Source organism: Brassica napus, chromosome C5 (assembly GCF_020379485.1).
Source record: "Brassica napus cultivar Da-Ae chromosome C5, Da-Ae, whole genome shotgun sequence".
Lineage (NCBI taxonomy): Eukaryota > Viridiplantae > Streptophyta > Magnoliopsida > Brassicales > Brassicaceae > Brassica > Brassica napus.
The window spans coordinates 43839259-43862782 of record NC_063448.1 but is presented as its reverse complement, the minus strand read 5'-3'; the positions used below and the strand labels follow the sequence as shown (position 1 = coordinate 43862782).

Sequence of the window (23524 nt, the reverse complement as noted above, 5' to 3'; positions counted from 1 at the left end):
TAGTAGGTTTTTAAGGGGGAGAGGGCCCACAAAAAAAAAAAACAGGATGCAGAAAAGCCAGAATAAGGATCGCTGTTGGCTAGTTTTTTGCACTGTTCGCGGACTCCACTGACACGTGGCGACCCGCGATTGGTTGGTTTATATTTTTATTTTTTATTCTTTTCTATTCAGACAAAAAAAAAAAAAACTCATTTGGGTTTCAGCGTTAATCACGGTCTTAGAGTGGGGTTCTTAGCGGAATATAAGAATCCGTCTCTTAACTTTTAACTAAAAAAGTTAAGAACCGGCTCTTAAAACTCTTAGTTAAGAACCGGTTCTTAGTTTTTTTAGTTAAAAATTAAGAGACGTGTGCTTATATTCCGCTAAGAGCACCTTTAACCCTGACTTTTAAGGGGTTTTAAGGGCTGTGGGCTCTACAAAAAACTAAAACACATCACTTCTTCCTCTTCTGCAAGAGGCGAGTTTGGTGGAGTTTTTGTACTGTTCGCGGACCCCACTGACACGTGGCGGCATGCGATTGGTTGGTTTTTAATTTTTTTTTTTTTTTTAAATGGACAAAAAAAAAACCTAAGAACCCATGCCCCCCGCGTTAATCATGCTCTAAGAACCTCACCCTAAGAACCCCCAATAATCATGCTCTAATGGAGTTGTAACACTATTTATAAGATGTACAATATAAAATCTTGGTTACATTGTAATGTACGTACGATTCCTTAATGTTTTGAGATTTCGACCAGGTTTTATATACAATTTCAAAAGTTGTTTAGCGACGTTATATGATTTTGTATTTGCACGAAATAGATCCAGAATCAAAACTAAACAAGAACAAAACAAAGAAAATTTAAAAAATATTTCATCTAATCGAAGTTAATGTCATCTCTGACTCTGGTTATGCGTTGCCCATATAGACACACAGATCTTTCTAAATGAACAGAAAGCCTTTACCCTATTTACACAGCCCCTAGAAGCAAAGACAGAACCAGTTTAATTATATATATATATATATATGCTTATTGTTGTGTTAAATTTTAAAAACATTCACATATTTTAGAAAATATACTTGTTTGTTTGATTAGCATTTAATGCGCGGGCACAACACCTAGTTTAGAGATGTTATCTTCTTACGGGCATAATATTCGTAAGAATATTATTAACGAATTTTATGTTAATAATATTAGATTTATATGTTATATTAGATAATTGTAAATTATGATAAATTTGTCAAATAAAAACATATTTTAAAAAAAGATAATTATTATATATATTGTGTTGCTATCTGAAAATAATATTTTCTACTATAAAATTTAAAAATTTTAAAAATAAATTTTATGTTAATAATATTAGACTAGATTTTGACCCGCGTAACCGCGCGGATGTTTGTTTTCACTTCTCTATACATAAATTATTGTTTTAAAACATTAGTAGTATATATTTTTAACGTTAATCATATAATTAAATATTTATATAACTATTTCAAATGCAATAATTTTATAATTTATATGTTATAATTAATTAATTGTTTAAAACCGTATGTATTTTCACTTCTTATTATACATTTATCTTATTATATTTGCATTTAGTTATTAAGAAAATTAATGTATTCATGAGAGAACATATTTGAAAATTATTTTGTATTTAATTTATGCTAAATTCTGACCGTGTTTCAGTGCTGTATTTCTTTTTACTAATATTTTTTATGCTTATTAATTTTAGATAATATATTATTGTATATACAAAAGTTTAAGATATGTTAATTTTTAGACAAGTATTATATGGTTTGCTAATTTTAAGCCGCTCTATCATCATATTATATTTTTAAAATAAATAATTTATATTTATGAAAATAAAATTTCTCATAGTTGTAATAGCATAATTATCCAGCGTTAAAAAAATTTATAAATTTATCAATTGAATATACCTTAATCATATTTATTTAAGTATAATAATTGTATTTTAACATGATCATGACTATAAAGTAGATAAAATATGATATAATTTATTTGTTTTTCATTTTATAAATGATAAATTAAAATACATTAAATTATTGTTAAAATATTTTTACACAGATTTATTAGAGTTTTTAAAATATAATATATAATATATATTATATTTAAAATGAAAATGAAAATATATTATGATTAAAGTAGTTACAAAGATTTTATATTATAAGATTTAAAGAAATACATGCTAATTCTTATACATGTATTATATAGTTTGCTAATGCTAACCCATCTTACCAACATATTAAAATTTTTTTTGAACATTAATATTTTATACTTACGAAAATAAAATATATTAAATTTATAAATTTAATACAATTTTATTATATTTAGTTCAATATAATAAATTTCTTTTAATATGATTGATTATGATTATATAATATATAAAATATTACATAATTTTTTATTTTTCATTTTATAAACGATTACTGAATTTATTAATGTATAATAATATTTCAAACTAATTTTGAAATTAGTGAAAATATTTAAATATAATTTCGACAATGAAGATCTTGTAAAAATCTTTTAAAAAGATTTGTTAGAATTTTAAAATAAATATATTTATATTTAAAATGAAAAGATATCAAAAGATATTATGATTAAAGTATTTTAAAGATACTATGTATTATTAGTCTTAATAAAATACATTTAGGAAAATTTCTAAGTGATGGTCCAAATTAAAAAAAATCACACATGAAAGAAGTCATGACTTCTATTTTAATATATAACTAGGTGGACCGCCCGCACGCATGTGCGGGCATTAACATTAATATTAAATTAATAATTACATATTTACAACTATATAATACTTATGTTACATGTATGTGGTTAATATGAAAGATTCGATGTTACATATTGATATTTATACTATGTTCATATGAACAAAGAATACATTAGAACGTTTAGATTAAAAATTTCAGTGTTTCGTATAAACAATATGAGTTATGGAAAATACAAAGTACCTTAAGTCCATAAAGTAGAGAAACCAGACTTAAGACCAAGGCTTCGAGTTCTGTCTAGATTAAGGTAAAACCCACACATCATATAAGATCATATTTCCCTTGTCTTGAGCGCCAGATCATCATGAAGAGTGCACTCGATTTTCGTAGCACCAACATCTTTCCAGTCTATTGAAAGCATTGTCCCATTAGATTCCACCTGTTGATTGTGCAAAACTACAAAAGAGTCAATCAAAATGCCAAAAACATTGTAATCTCCATGAGAAAAGAAAGACTAAGTAGGAATATAGATAGATAGATACTCACAAATGATTTGCTCTAGCACTCCTCATATCCTCATCAGAATTCAAATATATCTCACGGAAGAACTTGTTGAAAGCAGTGTCTCCTTCAAGCTTATCATCCTTCTATTCTTCTTCACTTCATCTTCGAGCTTGTCATAGTCCTTTACTTTCTTGGAAGTTGAAACCTCTGCACAATTACACAAACAAATAATAAATTTTAAAATTTCAAGAGTCTATGATTCAAACTTCTCGTCAGGTGAAACTAAATAAAAAGAAAAAGGAAAGTAGAAAACATGTTTAAGAAACTCGGGTCTGGCAAAACTGCTGGTTGTTTGCCATGTTCAAGAGAGGCCCATGTGATTATCTCTGCTTTTAAAAGACTTTTCTTAATTTTGGTTCATATTACTTCATATCTGCACTTCACTACTGCTATCTGAATACACACCGCAAGGAAAAAACAAGGTCAATACAATGTGTACAACTCAGAACATTGCATTGTTTGAGTTTAAAAGGACTGCTTGGTACTATCTAATAAAACGAATCATTTATATCTGACAAAGCATATCCTTTAGATACATAACTCTTTGAACTGCTTATAGGTTAAGCATGATTATTCTGTTAGTTCAAAAAGTTAGAGTTCAAAAGGTTTAAAATGACTGCTTGGTACTATCTAATAAAATGTATCCTTTAGATGTCAATTATCCAATTACATCGATAAACCAATTACCTTTCCCAACAATTTCAGTTTGAGATGATACGCTTTCTCTCTTGGAACATCAGTCGCAATACTCAGATGCAAAATCACTAACATAATTGACACAATTTACATAGAAGTGTTTATCATGGAGGTGTGTTCTGAGAATGCATTATGCTTCAAGCGATCACATTTAACACTAATCTTAAAACATCAGAAAAATATAATTGAAAAAAAAACAAATAGTTCACGCATAAACCACATAAAAAAAATCAGCCATGAAATATAAAAGAGAGATTTGAATTACCTGAGATTTATTATCATTGGTTTCATTGTAACATCATAGATGATTTACGGTTTCCTTCTCTAAGCCTTGAGTCAGAAAAGAGGTAATTCTAATAAAAATATTTAAAGATGTAAACAATCCCCAAAAGATAACAAATTATATAATTGATAGGACAACGTCAATGAGTTTCAAAGTTTTTAAAAAGCTTTGAAATTACCTTTGGCTCTCAGACGTACCGAAGAGGATCACGCACAATAAATAAATTGCACTTGATTAGCATACACATCTTATATTATATTCTTGATAAGTGATTTAACTTTATAAAAAAAATAATTACCTTTTTCGAAAGGGATGATCAATTCCTGGATAAACAGAGTCGTCTCTTTTTGTTAGGTGAATCACTACTGATGCAAAAATATAGATAGAGATACAACATGGAGAGGAATAGAACTAAAATAAACGGAGAAGAAGAATCCCCCATAAAATTACCAGTAATGATGTTTCCGTCTATGAGTTACTTATTGATTATCATACACCTGCGCAAGATCACAAAAGTAGAGTTTAAATTAGAACAATCAAAAACATATGAAAACTTAAAAGATAGATGCGTGAAACTAATGGGGGCGGCGTGATATTTATATAGCAAATTAATTTAAGTTTCTAAATGACCTAGTTTTCAAGAGAAGCTATGAGATAAAATATTCTCTAATAAATTTTAATTCAGCTATGAGATAGAATATCTTTTAATAAATTTTTAAAGATATTCTGGTTATAATATATACATAATTTTGGTAACTCAAATTTTGCTATATATATATTTAAATATTAAATGCATTGATATTAGGAAAGAAGATATCTCGTCAGTTGATTGCAACTAATTTTTGATAAAACAAATCTCACTATAAGGATTTAAATAATAGATAATAAGGAAAAAATAAGAAATTTTAACTTTAAAACCCCTCAACTAAGTTTGTTTTGTTTAATTTTTTTCAAATTAAGTATTTAACGAAAAACCCCCTAAACTAACATTATTTAATGAATTAAACTTTAATAGGTCATAATTACCATTACTACCAGTAAATCTTTAGTTTGGGGGTTTCTACACTAAGTAAACATAGTTGAGAAATTTTACCGTTAAAAATGAAAAAATGAAAAATATTGTAATAGGAGGATAAATTTTCAAAATACACTTTATAAATTAATGTATCAGCTTCTATAAATGACTTAGAACCTCTTATAATAATTTAAAACATCCGATAAGCCAATATAAATAATTTTATAAATGTATTTATAATTTTATAAATGATTTATAAAGCATGCATTGAATTATTAGACATTAATAGTTATTATGATACTTTATATACAAATATAATTCTTTCTATACGAATATAAAATCATTATATCAATTCAAATAAACATTTTTGTTTATTATTTTATGTAATTTATAAATATATAAAAAAATTGATTGCATTATTACTCTTTCATAGTTTCAACAATTAGCTACCATAAATAATTATTTCTAATATTATGTAGATTATTTAGAAAGTGGTAATTGAATTATCATTTCCTTTTAGATATAATTATAATAAATAAAATTTAAAATCATCGGTCAATCAAATTATAACAATCTGAAGAGTTAATTTATGATCAACACGTAATAAAAAATCACTTATGTGACTTCTCAATAAATATACAGTAGGATTTATATTTTTATAAATAATTTATAAAATTATATAAATAATTTTAAAATTATGATAAATTTATTCTGTAAACAACGATAAATAATTTAAAAATCATATTAATAAACATGTTTGGATTTTGTAATATTTAAAACAGTTATTATATAATAATATTCGAATAAAATTCATCAAGTAGAGTATAAAACTATTGTAATTATCTTATATAAAAATTCGTTCATTATATTTTATAGTTTATAAATATTAAAAGTAATAAATAAAACATTATTAATCTTTCTATAATTTCGAGAATTAGTTGCCATAAATTGTTATTTTTAATATTTTTTAGATTATATGGCAAGTGACGTTAAATGTTTTTAGACTTACCTTAAATTTTTTGATCTAATTTAAATAAATAAAAATTTAATAAAATCGACCAATCAAATTATAACAATTTTTTTGAAACTTCACCTATGAGCGACACTTCACCAGACCTCACTAAAATGACTTCTCTTTTAATATATATGGGGATATGTATATGTTATATTAGCTAATTGTAAATTATGATAAATTTGTCAAATAAAAACATGTTTAAAAAAGAGATAATTATTATATATATATTGTGTTGTTATCTCAAAATATTGTTTTCTACTATAAAATTTTAAAAAATTTAAATGAATTTTATGTTAATAATATTAGATTTATATGCTATATTAGATAATTGTAAATTATTATAAATTTGTCAAAATAAAAAATATTAAAAAAAAAGATAATTATATACTACCCTTAATGAATTTTTATACATAATTAAAAACGAATTTTATGTTAATAATATTTTATTTATATGTTATATTAGATAAAATTAAATTATGATAAATTTGTCAAATAAAAACCTATTTTAAAAAAAGCTAATTATTATATATATTGTGTTGTTATCTGAAAATAATGTTTTCTACTATAAAATTTAAAAACTTTAAAAACGAATTTATGTTAATAATATTAGATTTATGTGTTATATTAGATAATTGTAAATTATGATAAATTTGTCAAATAAAAACATGTTTTAAAAAACAAAAGATAATTATTATATATATATATATATATATATATATATATATATATATATATATATATATATTTTGTTGTTATCTGAAAATAATCTTTTCTATTATAAAAGTTTAAAAATTAAGATATAAAAAAATTCAAATTTAATATTAAATATGTAAAAGTTTGTATAAAGATAAATTGTCAAAATAAAAAATATTTTTAAAAAGAAAATTCTTATATATATATATTATGTTATTATAACATAATTTGGAAATAATATTTTTTTACTATGAAAATTAAGAAAAAAATTAAAAAGATTATGCCCGCATGTGCGGGCAAAACACCTAGTTGAAAATAAATTTAATTTAATTTTTTATGCCGAAAACTTGATTATCGGTTTTTAAAACAATATGTAACTAAATGCTTTTCCCGTGGAGATAATATTCTCACAAATATTTATTATTTTATGTATTACTAATTTAAAAATCAGCATAATAAATTTATTTTTTTTCAAAAACTTTAAATCAGACATCAAAATATTTATAAATAACAAAGTTTATTCATCAAAATGTATATTTTTATTGTGTTGAAATTTTAAAAACACTCATATATTAAAAATATTCTTAAAAATATCTTTATACAAATGTTTTTGTTTGATTAATATTCAATTAAAAACTTTTCAGGTTTTTTCAATAATGACTCAAAATTTCAAGTCAATGCAAATATGACCTCTTTTTGGAATTATAATATTCTGTATTTATCCGAGAGTTCAAATTATTCACGAAAATACAATTTTTTTAGATGATAGTTTTATTCTATCATCCGTACCGTCTTATTTTATTTACAATATTGTCATCATCATAAATACACTAACCGCCATAAACAACTAATTTCAAGCTCTAAATACACATAAAATCGACATCTACAACTTCATATTCTTATTTTTTACATATACAAACTATTTATCTTTTAATTTCTGTCTCATTTCATTCTGGCATCCCAACTTTTTTTTATTTTAAAATTTTAAAATTTATTAGAGTTCAAGTTCATGTTTCTTGGTCAAAAACGAGTTGGTGACTTTCTTTAAGAAGTTATGTGTACTTGAAAAAGTCAAACATGAATCTTACCGGATTTAAGAATGATAATGAACGATTACATGAGATATTTCCATTTATTATTTTAAAATGTAGATTTTAGGTTAAATTAACTTTATAAACAATATTCCTTCAGTTTCACAAAGTTACATATTCTAGAGAAAAAATTGTTTCAAAAAATTATATATTTTTTTTTGTATTTTCAATGCATGTTTTATCAATCAATTGTAAATTTCAAAATTTAAATGCGCTTATTGGATTTTTATTGGCTTAAATTATGAAAAAAAGATAATCACAGAAAAGTATACATCCATATGTAAAATTTAATGTTTAATGTTAATATGTATGAATAGTCTAAAATATGTAACATTTTGAAACAAATGGAGTATTTAATAAGGAAAAAGAGTTTTTAAAGTGGAATATACCTCATGAGTCATGACGTATAATAATAGGAGGTCCAGGTCATCCATGTCTGGGGTTCAAATCCCAGGCTATGCAATTTTTTGCAGATTGCGAATTACAGGAAGTCCATGTTTCAATTCCCGGAGAAAACAATTTATTAAACAATTATGCAAACTATGGAAGAAAGCTTAAAAGAGATCTTCAACATGGTGCAAGTAAATCCGGTCAGACGTAGGTGTTCGGCTCAGGTGATGCAGTTAGGCGTAGATCCGCATAAGGTGTGTAGTATTATCGGTTGTCGAATCGTCTAGGTAACTTTTCTCATAATTGTAATATCATAATAAACCAGCATTTAAAAAAAAAAAAAACTTAATCATTCCAAGTAGGAAACTATAATATAATACTAGTTTATCTCTATAAAAAGATTAGCCCTAATTTTTATTTTTTGGCTCGAAACAATGACAAGAATCTCTGATCTTTCACAAAATTTGATAGAGGAGATACTCTCTAGGGTTAGCATCTCAGCGAGCGGCTAGATCCACTTGCAAACAATGGAACGGTCTGTATAAAGATGAAAGCTTTACAAAGAATCAACGTGGTAAAGCTGCTTATGATAATATGGTTTTCATGGTTGTTTGAACGGGATTCAGTCGACTAAGATGGAAGAAGTCAGAAATGGGATGTCTAAAGACGTTTTATATAGATCTGGTTTGAAAGGTTACAGGAGTGACAAGAAGATTCAAGAGCAACAAGATCGAAGAGTAACAAGATCAAAGAGATAGCCTAAAACCCTAGATCTAGCCGTTTAGTGTGTTCAATGGTCCAAAAGTCCTTTTCTTGTTGCTTCCTTTTCCCTTCTTATAGGACTCCTGCCCCAGATGCCCTAATTTCGTGCCCCTTTGGGCCTTGATGCGAGAGACCGAGTATACGGGCCTGAACGAGGCTCCCTCTAAGCCGGGCACTTTTAGCCGACTTACTCGACCGGCTAAAAGTACTCTAAGGTCAAGCCGATAGGTTTAGCCACCGAGCCGACCAAATCGATCCGACTTGCTGGACTAGGGCCTGTTATTTGATGGGCCTTGTGGAGGGATGTAATCTATCTCCTACAATAAGTCCCCCCCCCAGTTCACTTGTGAGCGACATGGCGGTCTCAGTGAATTTGTGGGTCACGTTTATTCGGAGAACAGGCTCTAATACAAAGGATAACCCTTCGAGTAATGTTGAGTCGTTGATGCGTGCTTTCACTTCTCAATCTTTTACGATGGGATGCAGTTTACTCGGGCGATACATCATTTTGGATTAAGCGACGGAGATTGGTTTTGTTGGTTAACCGGGGACCGGTTTAAATCAAGACCAGGAATTGATTCCGGCCTGACAACTTAATTGAAAATCGGTTCGAGCGAAAAACCGAACCGTCGCGAGTAGGTTTCTGGGCATTTAGGCGGCCTTTTGAGGCCCATTTAGGCCTATGTAGACCTAATGATTGTGCTCGGAGAACGTGCCTTCGTTTTTGCTATAAATAGACCTCTTTCCTTTGCTTTCGTCATTCTTCTCTGCAGATTCAGGTATCCCGTTTTCTCTCTCTTCTCTCTACTTTTGCTTTCTCTCTCTAGATAGGTTTTTCCTTACATAGGGTATCATCTGGCGGTTGTAGTCGTCCCCTAGATCCGGGATCATGCCTCTGAGAAGTCGATTGTCGCGAGAAGAAAAAGGGAAGGGCATCGTAGATTCTCCGAGTCCGATCAGAGATGCACGGGTAACCGACAGTCCACCGGATGATTTCGACTTGATTCATCGCGACGCTCTTCGGGATTCAGATAATACGACCCTATCTCAACGCCTTTTGGTCGCTGATGCTCACAAGATGATCCGTGATGAATGCGCGGATCGCGTTGAAGTCGGGAGCAGTGACGTGAGCGGTAGCGGTTCTGAAGCGTCTAGCCAAGCCTCAAGACCTTTGAGACGAGCTAGTCGGGAGGTTCCTTTCGACCAGATAGACTGCCGTCCCACGATCTATCATCCTGGCGGGATCTTCGAAGAACTCTATCCACTCCCGTCTGAATTGTTTCGTGACCCGCGGGCAATCATGGGGGAATGTCTTCGATTCTTGCTCCTCTCACAAGACGGTGAGGGATTTATTGAGGTGAAGTGGAGGTGCCGGTGTTACATACATCATTCCTTCCAAGGGACAGCGTCCTTGGTCGCCTCCGATTGGCTATCAGTGTGTCTACGAGTCCTATTTTGGAGACCATACGAAGCTCTGGTTTCCAATTCCCCTACTGATCACGTCTTACGCATTTCGTCGGGACATCGCAATCTGTCAGTTGCTTAACGGGTCGCTGTGCATTGCGGTTATGCTGATGGTGATGGCAGCGGAGATAGACGTTTCGATGAGTGTGAGAGTATTCGAAGAGTTAACTTTTACGAAGGCGGAGCCACATGGAATATTTTCAGTGAAGATGCGCTCGAGCTACAACGTCTTGGCTGGGCATCCGAACAAGACGAAGGACTGGCAGCGCTCATATTTTTATATCAAGTCTGACGAGCATGCCTTCTCGGAGCCACCTGGGGACGACTACCGCGTTCTATGAAACAAAACGCTTGGTAGATAGTTTTTGTCGTCATCATGCCTTATTCGAGTATTCTAACAGCGTGTTTCTTATTGTTGCAGTTCGTCACCCGAATACGATCGCATACCCGGAGAAATTCTTCGAGAGTGCTCAGGCGATCGCAGCTCACAGCCATCTCCGTTGGCCTGATCTTAGTCGAGAGTGGATAAGACGTCAAGAAGCTCGGATTGCTAGAGGTGAGTTCATCGGTCTTTCTCCAAGAAGTTCTATCAACAACTTAGTCTCTCTTTATATATATATATATATTTTTTACAGTTGATTGGGATCGAGACTTCCTGTTGTACTCGGGCCCCGTAAGTCGCGTCTGTCCCTTTTTACTCGGAAACAGCAGAAGCTTCTAGACGAAGCTAGAAAGATGGACGGAGTGCCGGATTTGAGTGCGTTGTTGAAGGGGAAGCTGCAATTGCTCTCGAAGAAGTCAATTCCTGCCGATGTGCAAGGGTCGACCAGTTCTGACGCAGGACGAGCTTCCAAGGAAGGACCTCCTGGTTTGGTCGACAAAGACATTGGGGCGGAGCCTCCTACCTTGAGTCCCAAAAAGAAGAAGAAGAGCAAGAAATCCAGGAGGAAAGCGACCGAAGAGCTTCCTCTTGAAGAAATCGCTTCTCTCGACGAAACCTCTGAGGGTTTTGAAGCGAGGAAGGAAGAGAGAGGAAGGAAGAGACCCTACGAAGGGGCTACTTCCTCCGTTGATCACGGAGAGGCGCCGGCAGTAGGGCGAGAAAGCGCTACAGTGGGTTCCGTCGAGTCGGACCGTTCCGAAGCGGCGCCTGAAGATCGTCCCAGGAAGAAGAAGAAGAAGGGGTCCATCGAGGCGGAGCCGCGTCCTTCTGATGTGGAGACGGGCCTGGTTGAGGTTGTCGCGGGAGGCGGCGTTTCTCTTGAAACCCCTCCTGAGGAAAGAGAGGTCTCAGCGCGGGGCAGTGATCCTGTTGCGAGTGAGAGATCTGTTCCTGATCCGTCTGCGAGGAAAGCGTCTCGTTCAGCAGGTTCTACTGTGAGGAGGAGGAAGATCGAGTTCCCCAATCACATCGAGTTTTCCTACAACGAGACGACTCCCCTGATCCTTAATCCTCTTTGGTGCGCGGAGCTGACGCGCCAAATTCGTGGTGGGACGAAGGAGATGCTACAATTGGACGACCTTTACTTCAAGACTGAATACATAGACGCTGCTTCCTCGAGAGCTCGGGTAACTGCGCTAAATCTTCCAGCGCGGCGAGGAAAGAGCTCGTCCGAGAGAAAAGTCATTTGGAGCAAACGGCTGCGAACCTGGAGAAGGAGAACACCGAGCTAGTCGAAGAGAGAGACGCCGCGGTAGACAAACTAATCAGAGAGAGGCAACGCTTGAGGGACTCCCAGGGTTTGGAGGTTACTCGTGAGAGGGTAAGAGTCGAGGCTGCTATGGCTGAGAAGGCAAGTCGCCGTTTTGATCACGTGCGCGACCATTTTACTCGTCTGGAGGCTTTTGAGAAGGCGAAGAACCTGTATGGTCAAGCTTCGGGAACGAAGAAGTGCATCGAGGTTATAAAGGCGAGTGGGACGGAGATTTCCCAAGAAATGATCGATGTCTTCGCTGAGCAGGAGAAACTTTACGAGGTGGAGGTTATGAAACTCCGAGTAGAGCCACTGTCTGATAGCGACCTTACTCTTTCTCCGCTGGTCCTTCCTTCTTGTTTCGTCGCGGACCGGTTCAGAACGTCATTCGATCCCCATGGGTCGAACGTAAATTTGATTGGGCCAGAGACGGCTTCTCAGCTCGTTACCTCGCTCGAAGTTGTTGAGGAGCCATCAGAGGAGCCACTGGTTGACGTCACGTCTATCCCTACTGAACATGTCAAGTCCCCGGTGGGAAGTGGTCTTGACGAGCGTCTAGAGAATGAGAATCTGGAGGGGTTTCCTGGAAAGGACGACCTCGAGATGGGCGACACTCTGGTTCGAGAGGAAGAGACTGAGAATGTGGGCATCGAGGATCCTGTGCTTGTCTCGGATTCTTCCTCTGAAGGACGAGAGGATGAAGAGAAGGAAGACGATGGAATCGAGGAGACGTCGCTGCCACGTTCTGCTGAGGAGGAAGATTCTGTGCCTTTATGTTTCACTTATGTCCTTTTCTCCTCTTCTTTTTTGTTTGTGGTCTTGATAGACCCTGTTGTTGTACGATTAGACATACTTTTATTTTATCGGCAAGTCGCTGTTTTAAGCGGACTTTAAATTTGTGGGTTGTTGTGTTTCTTATCTGTACTTGCAAACTTGTTAAAGTAAATGTCAGTATCTTTAGAGTCTCGCGATGTGTTCGCTTAGAAACAATAGATTCCTGACCTTTGGCTTTTGCAAATAGATAAGGAAACGAACCGCTAGGGGGCTTTATTCAGCTCTTGCCGTTTTTCGATCGAGACGACGTCTAGGTGTATCGTTCTATCTCGAAAATAAGGGACTGAATCTAAGAGTGGAAGGTTCTTTCGTCCGTTTCCTCATTGACAATCGAGTAATCGGGTAGCTAGTCCGTTACGCGTTTAGTCGAGGAAAGGTTAAAAACTCACTCCGTTTAGTCGGTCAATGCTCCTTGGGCATAGGTGACTAGCGACTGTTGGGTCCTCAGGCTAAGTGTCTGATCAGGACATAGCTAGGAAATGGAATGATAGTGTCCGCGTATCTCCTGCTGGAGACACGGGAGCTGTTGGGTTTGATAACAGGTATCTACTCAGTAGAAGTTGAGACAAAGAACAAGATTTTGACTTTGGTTTTGTTACAGCTGGACCGGTTAAGGCTGCCTACGTACCTCGGTTGAGGATCAAGCCATTCGTAGTTCGTTTTTCCCGAGTGAAAGTGGCCGTTGGAAGCGCATTTACTCGGTCGAGTAGAAGTGACCGCGGAGGTGCATCTACTCGGTTTTTTTTTTTAGGGGTAGAAGCATCTTAGATGCATTGAGTTCCATGCTCTGGGCACTTCTTCTCCGCTTGACGTTTGAAGTCGGTAGACTCCTGGTTTCACCACTTTGATGATTTTGTAAGGTCATTCCCACCTAGTGCCGAGCTTGCCGGCGTTTAGCTCCTTAGTGTTCTCGAACACTTTGCGCATGACGAAGTCGCCGAGTTCAAGGGGTCTGGCTATTTTGTTGTAGTAACTCTCTATCTGTTGTTGATAATTTTGGATACGCAGTAAAGCTTGGTCCTGTCGTTCTTCAATTTCATCGAGGGCATCAAGCAGCATCTCCTTGTTGAGTTCGACATACTGGGGCATTTTCGAGCGTCGGAGGCTTGAAACGTTAACTTCTGCGGGAGCCATAGCCTCGACACCGTATGCGAGAGAGAAAGGTGTCGATTTGGTCGACCCTCGTGGTGTTGTACGGTGGCTCCATAGAACTCCGTCGAGTTCGTCGGCCCAATGACATTTTTTTAGGTCTAATCGTTTCTTAATGCCGTCGATGATGAGCTTGTTGGAGGACTCCGCTTGGCCGTTTCCCTGTGGGTAACGAGGGGTAGAGGGGCTCAAACGAATGTTCCATCTGCTGCAAAACTCCTTGAATTTTCCCGACATGAACTGTGATCCATTATCGGTAACAATTTCGTACGGTAGACCGTGGCGGCAGATGATGTTTTTCCAGACGAACCCGCGGACTTCTTTGTCAGTGACTTGAGCGTAGGCTTCAGCTTCGATCCATTTGGTGAAGTAATCAGTGAGGACGAGAATGAAACGCCGCTGGCGGGAGCATGGAAGAGGTCCTATTATATCCATTGCCCATCGCATGAACGGGTACGGTGCAACTGTCGTTCGTAACATTTCAGTTGGACAATGGATGCTTGGTGTGTGCCGTTGACAGTTGTCGCAGCTTCTGGCGTAGGACTCGCAATCTGCGTTCATCGTCGGCCAGAAGAAGCCCAGGCTTCTCACTTTGATTGCTAATGCGCGTCCGCCCGAATGGTTACCTCCAGCGCCTTCGTGTGTTCCAGCCATAACCCTGACCGTTTCTTCGCCGTGGATACATTTGAGTAGTACTTTACTCGCAGTCCATCGATGGAGTTCGTTGTCTAGGACGACATAATGGGCACTGCGCGTTTTTAGTCGGCGGGCTGCCCATTTCTCGGTTGGAAGTTCCCCCTTTGAGAGGTAGTCGATAAACTCAGTTCGCCAGTCAGGGCCGAACTCATCAGTAACGAGAGTGTCGGTTCCGGTGACTGGGGCTATGATGGCGGTTTGGTCCGTCGAGATATCGATGCTCGGCTTCTCAATGCGGTGTATTGGAATAGTTCGTTTAAGTTGGTCATGAAGCTTGCTTCCAAGGGCTGCAAGGGCGTCGGCGCAGACGTTTTCTCCTCTGGGAACTTTGACGAGTTCGAAGAATTCGAACTCTGCGGCTAATCCCTATACTATCTTAAGGTAGGCATCCATCCGATCGTTACGGGCGTCGTAGTCGCTGCTAAACTGACTGGTGACTAACTGCGAGTCACAGTAGGCGCTTAAATGTTTGGCCTTGACAGCTTTTGCTAAGCGGAGTCCAGCGATCAAAGATTCGTATTCAGCTTCGTTGTTCGAGGCGGGAAAGCCGAAGCTAAAAGACTGTCTGATCAGTTCGCCGGTCGGGGATTGCAGTTGAACTCCAACACCTGCGCCCCTGTTAGTCGAAGATCCGTCGACATGCAGTGTCCAGTTTGGGTTTGGGAGCGTGAGATCTTGCTCTAACTCCGGGGCCAATTCGATTTAGAAGTCTGCGAGGACCTGAGATTTCGATGCAGTTCTGTTTTTGTAAGTGATATCAAGCTCACCGAGTTCGATAGCCCACTTCGTTAGTCTTCCGGACCTGTTTGTATTTTGAAGTATCGTTCGGAGGGGCTGATCGGTTAATACTTCAACCGAATGTGACTGAAAGTAGGGGCGAAGATTTCTCGCCGCTTCGACGACTGCCAGTGCCATCTTCTCCAGAGTTGGGTATCGCGTTTCTGGTCCGGTCATGCGCCTACTCGTGTAGAAGATTGGCTTTTGCTCACCGCGATCCTCTTTTATTAGAACGCTACTGACTGCCGCTTGTGATACTGCAACGTAAAGAGATAGAACGTCACCGACGTCTGGCTTGGCGAGAACGGGTGGAGTTGTCAGATAATGCTTGAGTTGGATAAATGCCTCCTCGCATTTCTCGTCCCAGATAAACCTTTTGTTACCTCGGAGGAGGTTGTAGAATGGCAAACATTTGTCGGTGGATCTGGAGATGAACCGGTTGAGTGCAGCTATCCTACCCGTGAGCCGTTGCACTTCTCTACTATTTTTTGGGCTCGGAAGGTTCAGGACCGCGAAGATCTGCTTCGGGTTGGCTTCGGTTCCCCGCTGCGTGACTATGTATCCAAGGAACTCGCCTGAGGAAACCCCAAACGTGCACTTTGCTGGGTTCAGTTTCATGCCGTATTTGTTGAGAGTTTCGAAGCAATCTCTCAAGTGACAGAGGTGATCAGCAGCGTGTAGCGACTTGACAAGCATATCGTCGATGTATACTTCCATGGTGACGCCCAGCTTGTCTGCGAACATTTTGTTCACAAGCCGTTGGTAGGTTGCTCCCGCATTCTTCAAACTGAATGGCATGACTTTATAGCAGTAGGTTCCTCTATCTGTGATAAATGCCATTTTTCGCGATCGTCGGGGTGCATCATGATTTATTTGTACCCAGAGAAAGCGTCCATGAAGGTGAGCATCTCGTTTCCAGCCGTGGACTCGGCTAAACGGTCGATGTTGGGAAGATGATAGCTGTCCTTTGGGCAGGCTTTATTCAAGTCTATGAAGTCGACGCAGACGCGCCACTTCCCGTTCTTCTTTTTGACGACTACTGGATTTGCTAACAACTCAGGGTAGCGCACCTCAACAATTGAACCAGCGCCGAGCAACCGGTCGACCTCTTCGTTTACAGCCTTTGACCTATCTGGACCGAGCTTACGCCGCTTCTGTCGGATAGGCTTGACTGTCGGATCGACGTTTAGTTCGTGAGTTGTTATGGCCGGATCAATTCCTTTCATGTCTGACATGGACCACGCGAATGTGGACACATTTGCCTTGAGAAAGTCGAGAACTGACCGCTGCATTTCTTCAGACAGGTACGCACCAACCCTTGCGGTCCGGCTTGGATCGGCATCGTCAATAGGTAACTCGAAAATTTCGCCTTCCTGGGAGCAGACTTTATAGGTTGGAGGAGTGACGGACTTAACTGATAAAGACGATCGTTGGAGTTTAACTGTGGTGACTAGGAGTTCCCTAGCGGCCTTTTGATCTCCTCGCAGTGTTTTGATTTTGCCGTCCGTACCGGGGAACTTGACGTACTGGTGATAAGTAGATGGAATGGCCTGCATTGAGTGTATCCAGGGGGCTCCGAGTATGGCGTGGTAAGGGGCTTTCGTGCTTACGACGGCAAACTTGATAGTCTGAGTGACTCCACATGCGCGTACTGGAAGGCAGATTGTTTCTAGTATTGTTTCGGAGGATCCGTTGAAGCCGGTTAATGTTCTGGAGGATGGTTTGATGTCGTCGAGATCGACTCCCATCTTCTGCAGGGTTCCTCGGAAAATGAGGTCGACGGAACTTCCTGTATCGATGAGGACCTTGGTGACGTCGTACTCCCCAATTCCAAGAACTACAAGAAGAGGATCATTGTAGGGTACGTGAATCCCCTCAGCGTCATCCGGTGAAAAGGTTATGGGAGGGTGATTTGGCGGCCTAATCGGCCATCTCTGCGAAGTCGCAACCTGCCAACGGTAATCCTTGACGGAGCGAACAAAGTTGCCGCAAGGAGGAGACCCGCCCATGATGACATTTAGTTGACGTCGCGTTTGGACCTGCTTGGAGTCTAAGAAGGCGCGCAAATTGGTTGGTACGTTGTTGTCGTTTTTTGATGGTGGAGTGTCGTTGCTTGACATCTTAGTTTGCTCCAAACGCCTCCGGAGGTCAGTGGGCTTAGAACATTTGAGGCGAATTCGGAGATCGCATGCTCCTGCGTTGAGTTTATCCCTAAGGTCGCCGTTCGGGCGTTCTTTGGGATCAGGGTCAACTGCCGAGATACACCGCGACTTCCGTGCATTCAACGTTGTTCGGAGATCATTGCGTGTGGAGTTGTTGCTGTTTTCGGATTCAAACTTCCGTTTCAGAACATCTCTCAAATCTTCGAGTACAGGTGTGTCATCGTTCTCATCGTCCAACGACAAGTTTTGCTGAGAAAGTATGACCTCAATGCGTCGGCGGTTAGCTGGTTGCTCTTCGTCAGCCGAGGAGTCTACCTCGCCATTACTCTTCGGGGTGTCCTCCTCGTCATCGCGTTGTTGAGTTTCGCTATGTCGACTTTTGCCTGTAGCTTTGCGCTGGGCTCTCCTTTCTTTATTCTTGCTCCAGCTCTTGCCGTTCTTCGGCTTAGCCTTTAGTGGTTCGAACTTGAAGTCGCCACTTGCTAAGGAGGAGAGGTAGTGCACATAGAGTGACTTGCACTCTGTCGTATCGTGCCCTTTGACATCGTGATACTTACAGTGTTTGGTGAGATCGACGGTTCTGGAAGGTCCTGCCGCTGAACATGCTGCTGTTGTAGTCTGGGTCGAGCTAACGGCGTCGACTGGTTTGTCGGACGAATCAAGCTCCCTTACCCACTTGTTCCATCCCTCTCCGCGAACTACGAGAGTTGAAACCGGCACGTTGTTCTCGTTGACGACATACATGTATCCGTCTTTGCGGCCGTTTTTGTCGGTTGGAGCATGCTGGCGCGGTTCTTGTCGCGTGTTGGCGTTTTTAGCCGCTGGAGCTTTGGGTGCGTTCATCTTGCTGAAAATGGCGTTAGTATCTTCTTCCATTCGGATGAAATTGTCAGATCGCGCGATAGCGTCCTGGAGCGACGTGGTTGGGTTTTGGTATAAATCCTCTCAGAATTTAGAACGAACCCACAACGTGTTCCGCAAGGCGTCGATGGCAATACCGTCTGGAATTTCAATCCTCGAGACTACAGCTTTGAACTTCTCCATGTAGTCGCGGAGGCTCTGGTCTTTGGTTTGGTTGAAGTTCCACAAGCTAGAGGCAGTAGCGCTGCGTTTGGTGAACATAATGTAAGTCTTGAGAAAAGCTGCTGACAAGTCGCGGAAGCTTCCGATGGAGTTTTCTTCTAACTGGGAAAACCAGGTTAGGGCTTGCTCGTGGAGAGTTTCGACGAACAGTTGGCAGTAGCCTGCATCCCTTTCTTCGTCTGGGAGTCGAGCCCGTGCCATCGCAATGTTGAAAGCTGTCATGTGTTCCACTGGGTCTCCGCCGGGCTTGTACTCGGGTAGGTGCAGCTTCTCTATCTTTCCGAGTTGCACACTTGTCAGAGCGCTAGTAAACGGAGTGCGTGATGTTGCGGCGAGGACGCTCTCGATTTGCGGGGCCGCGCTGGTTACTTGATGGATCTTCTCGCTCATTTGTTGAAGCTGAGTTTGAGCTCGGCGAGCTCGCGTATGGTTGCGAGATCAGAACCTACTGGGGGGTGGTTGGCGAGAAGGGTTTCGTTAGGCTCGGAGTCGTCTGAGATATGGTCGCCTCCGGTCGCCGTCGGGTTGGTGTTAAAGAGGCGACGGCGTATCTGCTGGGGACGGCTTGTTTGGCCGTCGGGAGCTGTGAGGGCCGCGACCAGAGCAGCTAACTGGTCGTTGGTCGTCATTTGGACTTTGTCTTGACGAGCAAGTCGAGGCATGATAGAGCTCATGAAATCTGCGGCGATGGGTGGCCCGGCTTCGGGCGTTGGGGTCGGTTCACCGCCCGGAGCGCCGAAGGTGGCGTCGTCTTGAACCATGTAGATCTAGAACGTTACTTTAGTCAGCCCCACGGTGGGCGCCAATTGTTTTATTTAGATCGACTAAGATGGAAGAAGTCAGAAATGAGATGGCTAAAGACGTTTTATTTATATCTGGTTTGAAAGGTTACAGGAGTGACAAGAAGATTCAAGAGCAACAAGATCGAAGAGTAACAAGATCAAAGAGATAGCCTAAAACCCTAGATCTAGCCGCTCAGTGTGTTCAATGGTCCAAAAGTCCTTTTCTTCTTGTTTCTTTTCTCTTCTTATAGGACTCCTGCCCCAGATTCCCTAATTTCGTGCCCCTTTGGGCCTTGATGCGAGAGGCCGAGTATACGGGCCTGAACGAGGCTCCCTCTAACCCGGACACTTTTAGCCGACTTACTCGACCGGCTAAAAGTACTCTAAGGTCAAGCCGATAGGTTTAGCCACCGAACCGACCAAATCGATCCGACTTGCTGGACTAGGGCCTGTTATTCGATGGGCCTTGTGGAGGGATGTAATCCATCTCGTACAATGGCGTGTGATTCTAGGGTTTGTTTAGTGAGGGTCGATCTCGAGGGAGTCCATAACAACAACGATGGCTTAGTTGAGATATCTACAAAGCTAATGGGTCAACAAAATCGAGTCAAGGTACATCGTGAATTTATGGTGTGTGATGGCTTATTGTTATGCTTTCGGAAAAACGGTAACCCCTTGATATGGAACCCGTATTTGGGACAAGTCAGGTGGATTGAACCCAAAAGAAAATTATACATCTCGGAGGAGACGTATTGTATGGGATACGACAACAAGAACAACCACAGTCTTGAGGTTGTTGTATGGTCGCAGAACTGTTGAGTATGAAATGTATGATTTTAAATCTGATTCATGGAGGGATCTTGCTGTCACTTGTGACTGGATTATAGAGGACTATCGTGAGGGATTGTCTTTGAAAGGAAATAATTACTTTGTTGCTGAGAGAAAGAAAGAACTAGTAGAGATGGGAGAATATTTAGTCTGTTTTGATTTTACAAGTGAGAGATTTATACGTTGTCTTGATCTGGATTCTAATTCTCGTAAAGGAGACTCTGTGACTCTCTCTCCTGTTAGAGAAGAACAGCTTGCAGTGTTATTATACAGTGCTGATAGATATGAGGTTGAGATAAGGATTACAACAAAGATTGAGGCAAATGAGATGACATGGATAAATTTCTTAAAAGTTGATGTGAAACCGTTCACTGGAATAATTTGGGAGTGTCTTCGGTTTGGGATTGGGAGTTTATTGGTCGACGAGAAGAAGAAAGTGGCATTGATTTGGGATAATTACTGCAACCAAGCTTATGTGACTGGAGAGGATAATTACTTCAAACAAGTGGCTCCCGGAGGATCTACATATTTGCCACGTGTGTTCTCTTATGTTCCGAGTTTGGTGCAGATTCAGAAAGGTCCGGAACAGGCAGGGGGTAAAAGGAAAGTACGGTATTGAAAGAACCCACATGGCTCCCACTATTACACTTGTACGCCCTCTATCTCAGACTTCGTCAAACTCTTTTGCTTCTGTCTCTCTTTTGAATTTCCCGACAGAAACTTCGCTTGTTTCTTCATTTGGTTGATAATATGAAAACAGTATGTAACTTGGCTAATATATATTAAAAGTTTATTCTGAGACCACTTCATATAAATGATAATGTCCTCAAGATTTTATAACCTGTTCTATGTGAATTTTAACTTTTCATATTTTAAAAAATAATTAATGTTCATATTCAAGATTGAGCCTAAGTCCTAACAAAGTGTTGTAAAACAAGTTCTTAGGAAAGGTCGGATATATGAAGCTTGACTAGAGGACGAGGTTATTAAAGTTTTAGAGTTGGTATTGAATATGAGAAATTTCTTTGTTGACGTTTAAGGAGAGAAAGTGGCAAATGGTTGTGATATATATAAAGAGAAGATGACCAACAACACAGCCTACGTGAATGGAGATATGATTGGAGTTTACAGAGAAGTGGATCTCGGAAACTTGATTGTCGAGAAGACTTCACTCAAGAAAATACAATATGGCAAGTTGTTTTGTTGTCATTGAGCTCATGTGTTGTTGAGATTCCACTACTATTTTTTTTCTGTTTCACCATCTCAATTTACACATTCTTAATTGGAGGCAATAGATGTGATAGCATGTTTTCTATGATGTTTCAAGAAGGAACAAAATTGAAGATGCTAAGTGGTTATTTCTTGTGGGCATTCTTTGGGCTGTCTCATGCTTAGATGAATTCTTAAAATGGTTTCATTAGTATTCTTCTACTATATATGTTAGTCTTTTCTGGTGTTCTTGCTAGTTGCTACATGCCAAGAACTTAACTAACTATATGAGAGCTGAAACAAATCTACGCTATGCTTTATGAGAAAAGAGAGTCATTGAGCTTAGTTTTCAAACTAGTTCTTTTTCAGTATAAAGGTTACTAGGTGGTGATCCGCAGTTTGCACGGAGTGAATAGACTAAAATAAATTATAACTTTAAGTTTGTAGGTATTAAAAAGTGAAAAAGCATATTGACTCAATATATAAAAACTGCCCATTATGAAACTTATTATAAAATTATTGTGATATATACAAATCAATGCAAAACAAACAATTTGGGCTTCCTAGAAATTTCTAATTGAACGTCTAATTATTTAAATATTTGGAAAGTATACAACTTTGGATATTTGACCATAAACATTTTAAATCTTTGGTTACTCTCATATATCCCTTTAAATCATGCTCATAAAAACATACAATATCAAAACAATATGCGAAAATCCAATTTATGAAGATTTCTTAATATCAAAACAATTTGCGAATATAGTTATCTAAATTATGAAAAGAAAACATTTGACTTCCCATAATCAAAATAACACTAAACTAATGGAAATATCAGTGTATCCCAATAGGAAAATATAGCTTCATCAAGACATGAATGACGTTATTTCTGATTCATTCGCAAATTTAAAAATTTCATCTCTAATTATTTGTCTATTAACATTTATGATTTCATAACTATAAGGTCTTGGTGCTTAAGTTAAGGGGTTGAATTTACTATGTCCTTATCTGTTTTGAATTTTCTGTACCCTCAGTAAAAAATTTCTTTTACAATAAATTCTTACACTGAAAAATTGTATAAACGATAATTTAGAAAAGATCATGTTAAAAATTACCAACGTATGATGTCCTATTGGACCTATAAGACTTAATACTATGCATGATCAAAATAATATATGGTGATACGATTTCTTGTGCATGCTAATCCTCTTTATATCATTCCACATTTATTGGACCCATTCGGAAACTACATTACTTATTTACGCACATAACACATATATATATCGTTGGGAACATATAGCATAATATATAATACATAAATACAAATATCATGCTAACTTATAAAAATAATCACTTATATACAATAATGCAGCATACACATCGAAAAATATTCGGGTTAGTTTGGGTTTAATCATTGGGATAGAGAAACGAAAATAGATATTTCGGATTAGTTAATGACCGAAATCGAAAGTACAATTCGAATATGTCATATATGAAACCGTCACCACACACTGGTTAGTTCGGGTTTGCAGGGGAAGGAAGAAAGATGCATAGAATGAAACATATACTTTTTTTTTGTAACACAAACTTATATTAAAAGGCTCAATGAGCATAAAAA

At 38.1% G+C, this 23524-nt stretch overlaps 1 protein-coding gene across 1 annotated transcript; it reads left to right on the top strand.

Annotated features, from left to right (window-relative positions):
* The first annotated feature begins 20695 nt into the window (after window positions 1-20695).
* On the top strand, window positions 20696-21316 carry LOC106374018 (putative F-box protein At3g17620). Its single transcript, XM_013814124.1, has one exon. The coding sequence runs from the start codon at window positions 20696-20698 to the stop codon at window positions 21314-21316; it is 621 nt and encodes a 206-aa protein (XP_013669578.1).
* Window positions 21317-23524: the final 2208 nt, after the last annotated feature.

Excerpts from the sequence above, each read along its gene's own strand:
- LOC106374018 (XM_013814124.1), top strand. The coding sequence starts at position 20,696 with ATGTATGATTTTAAATCTGATTCATGGAGGGATCTTGCTGTCACTTGT.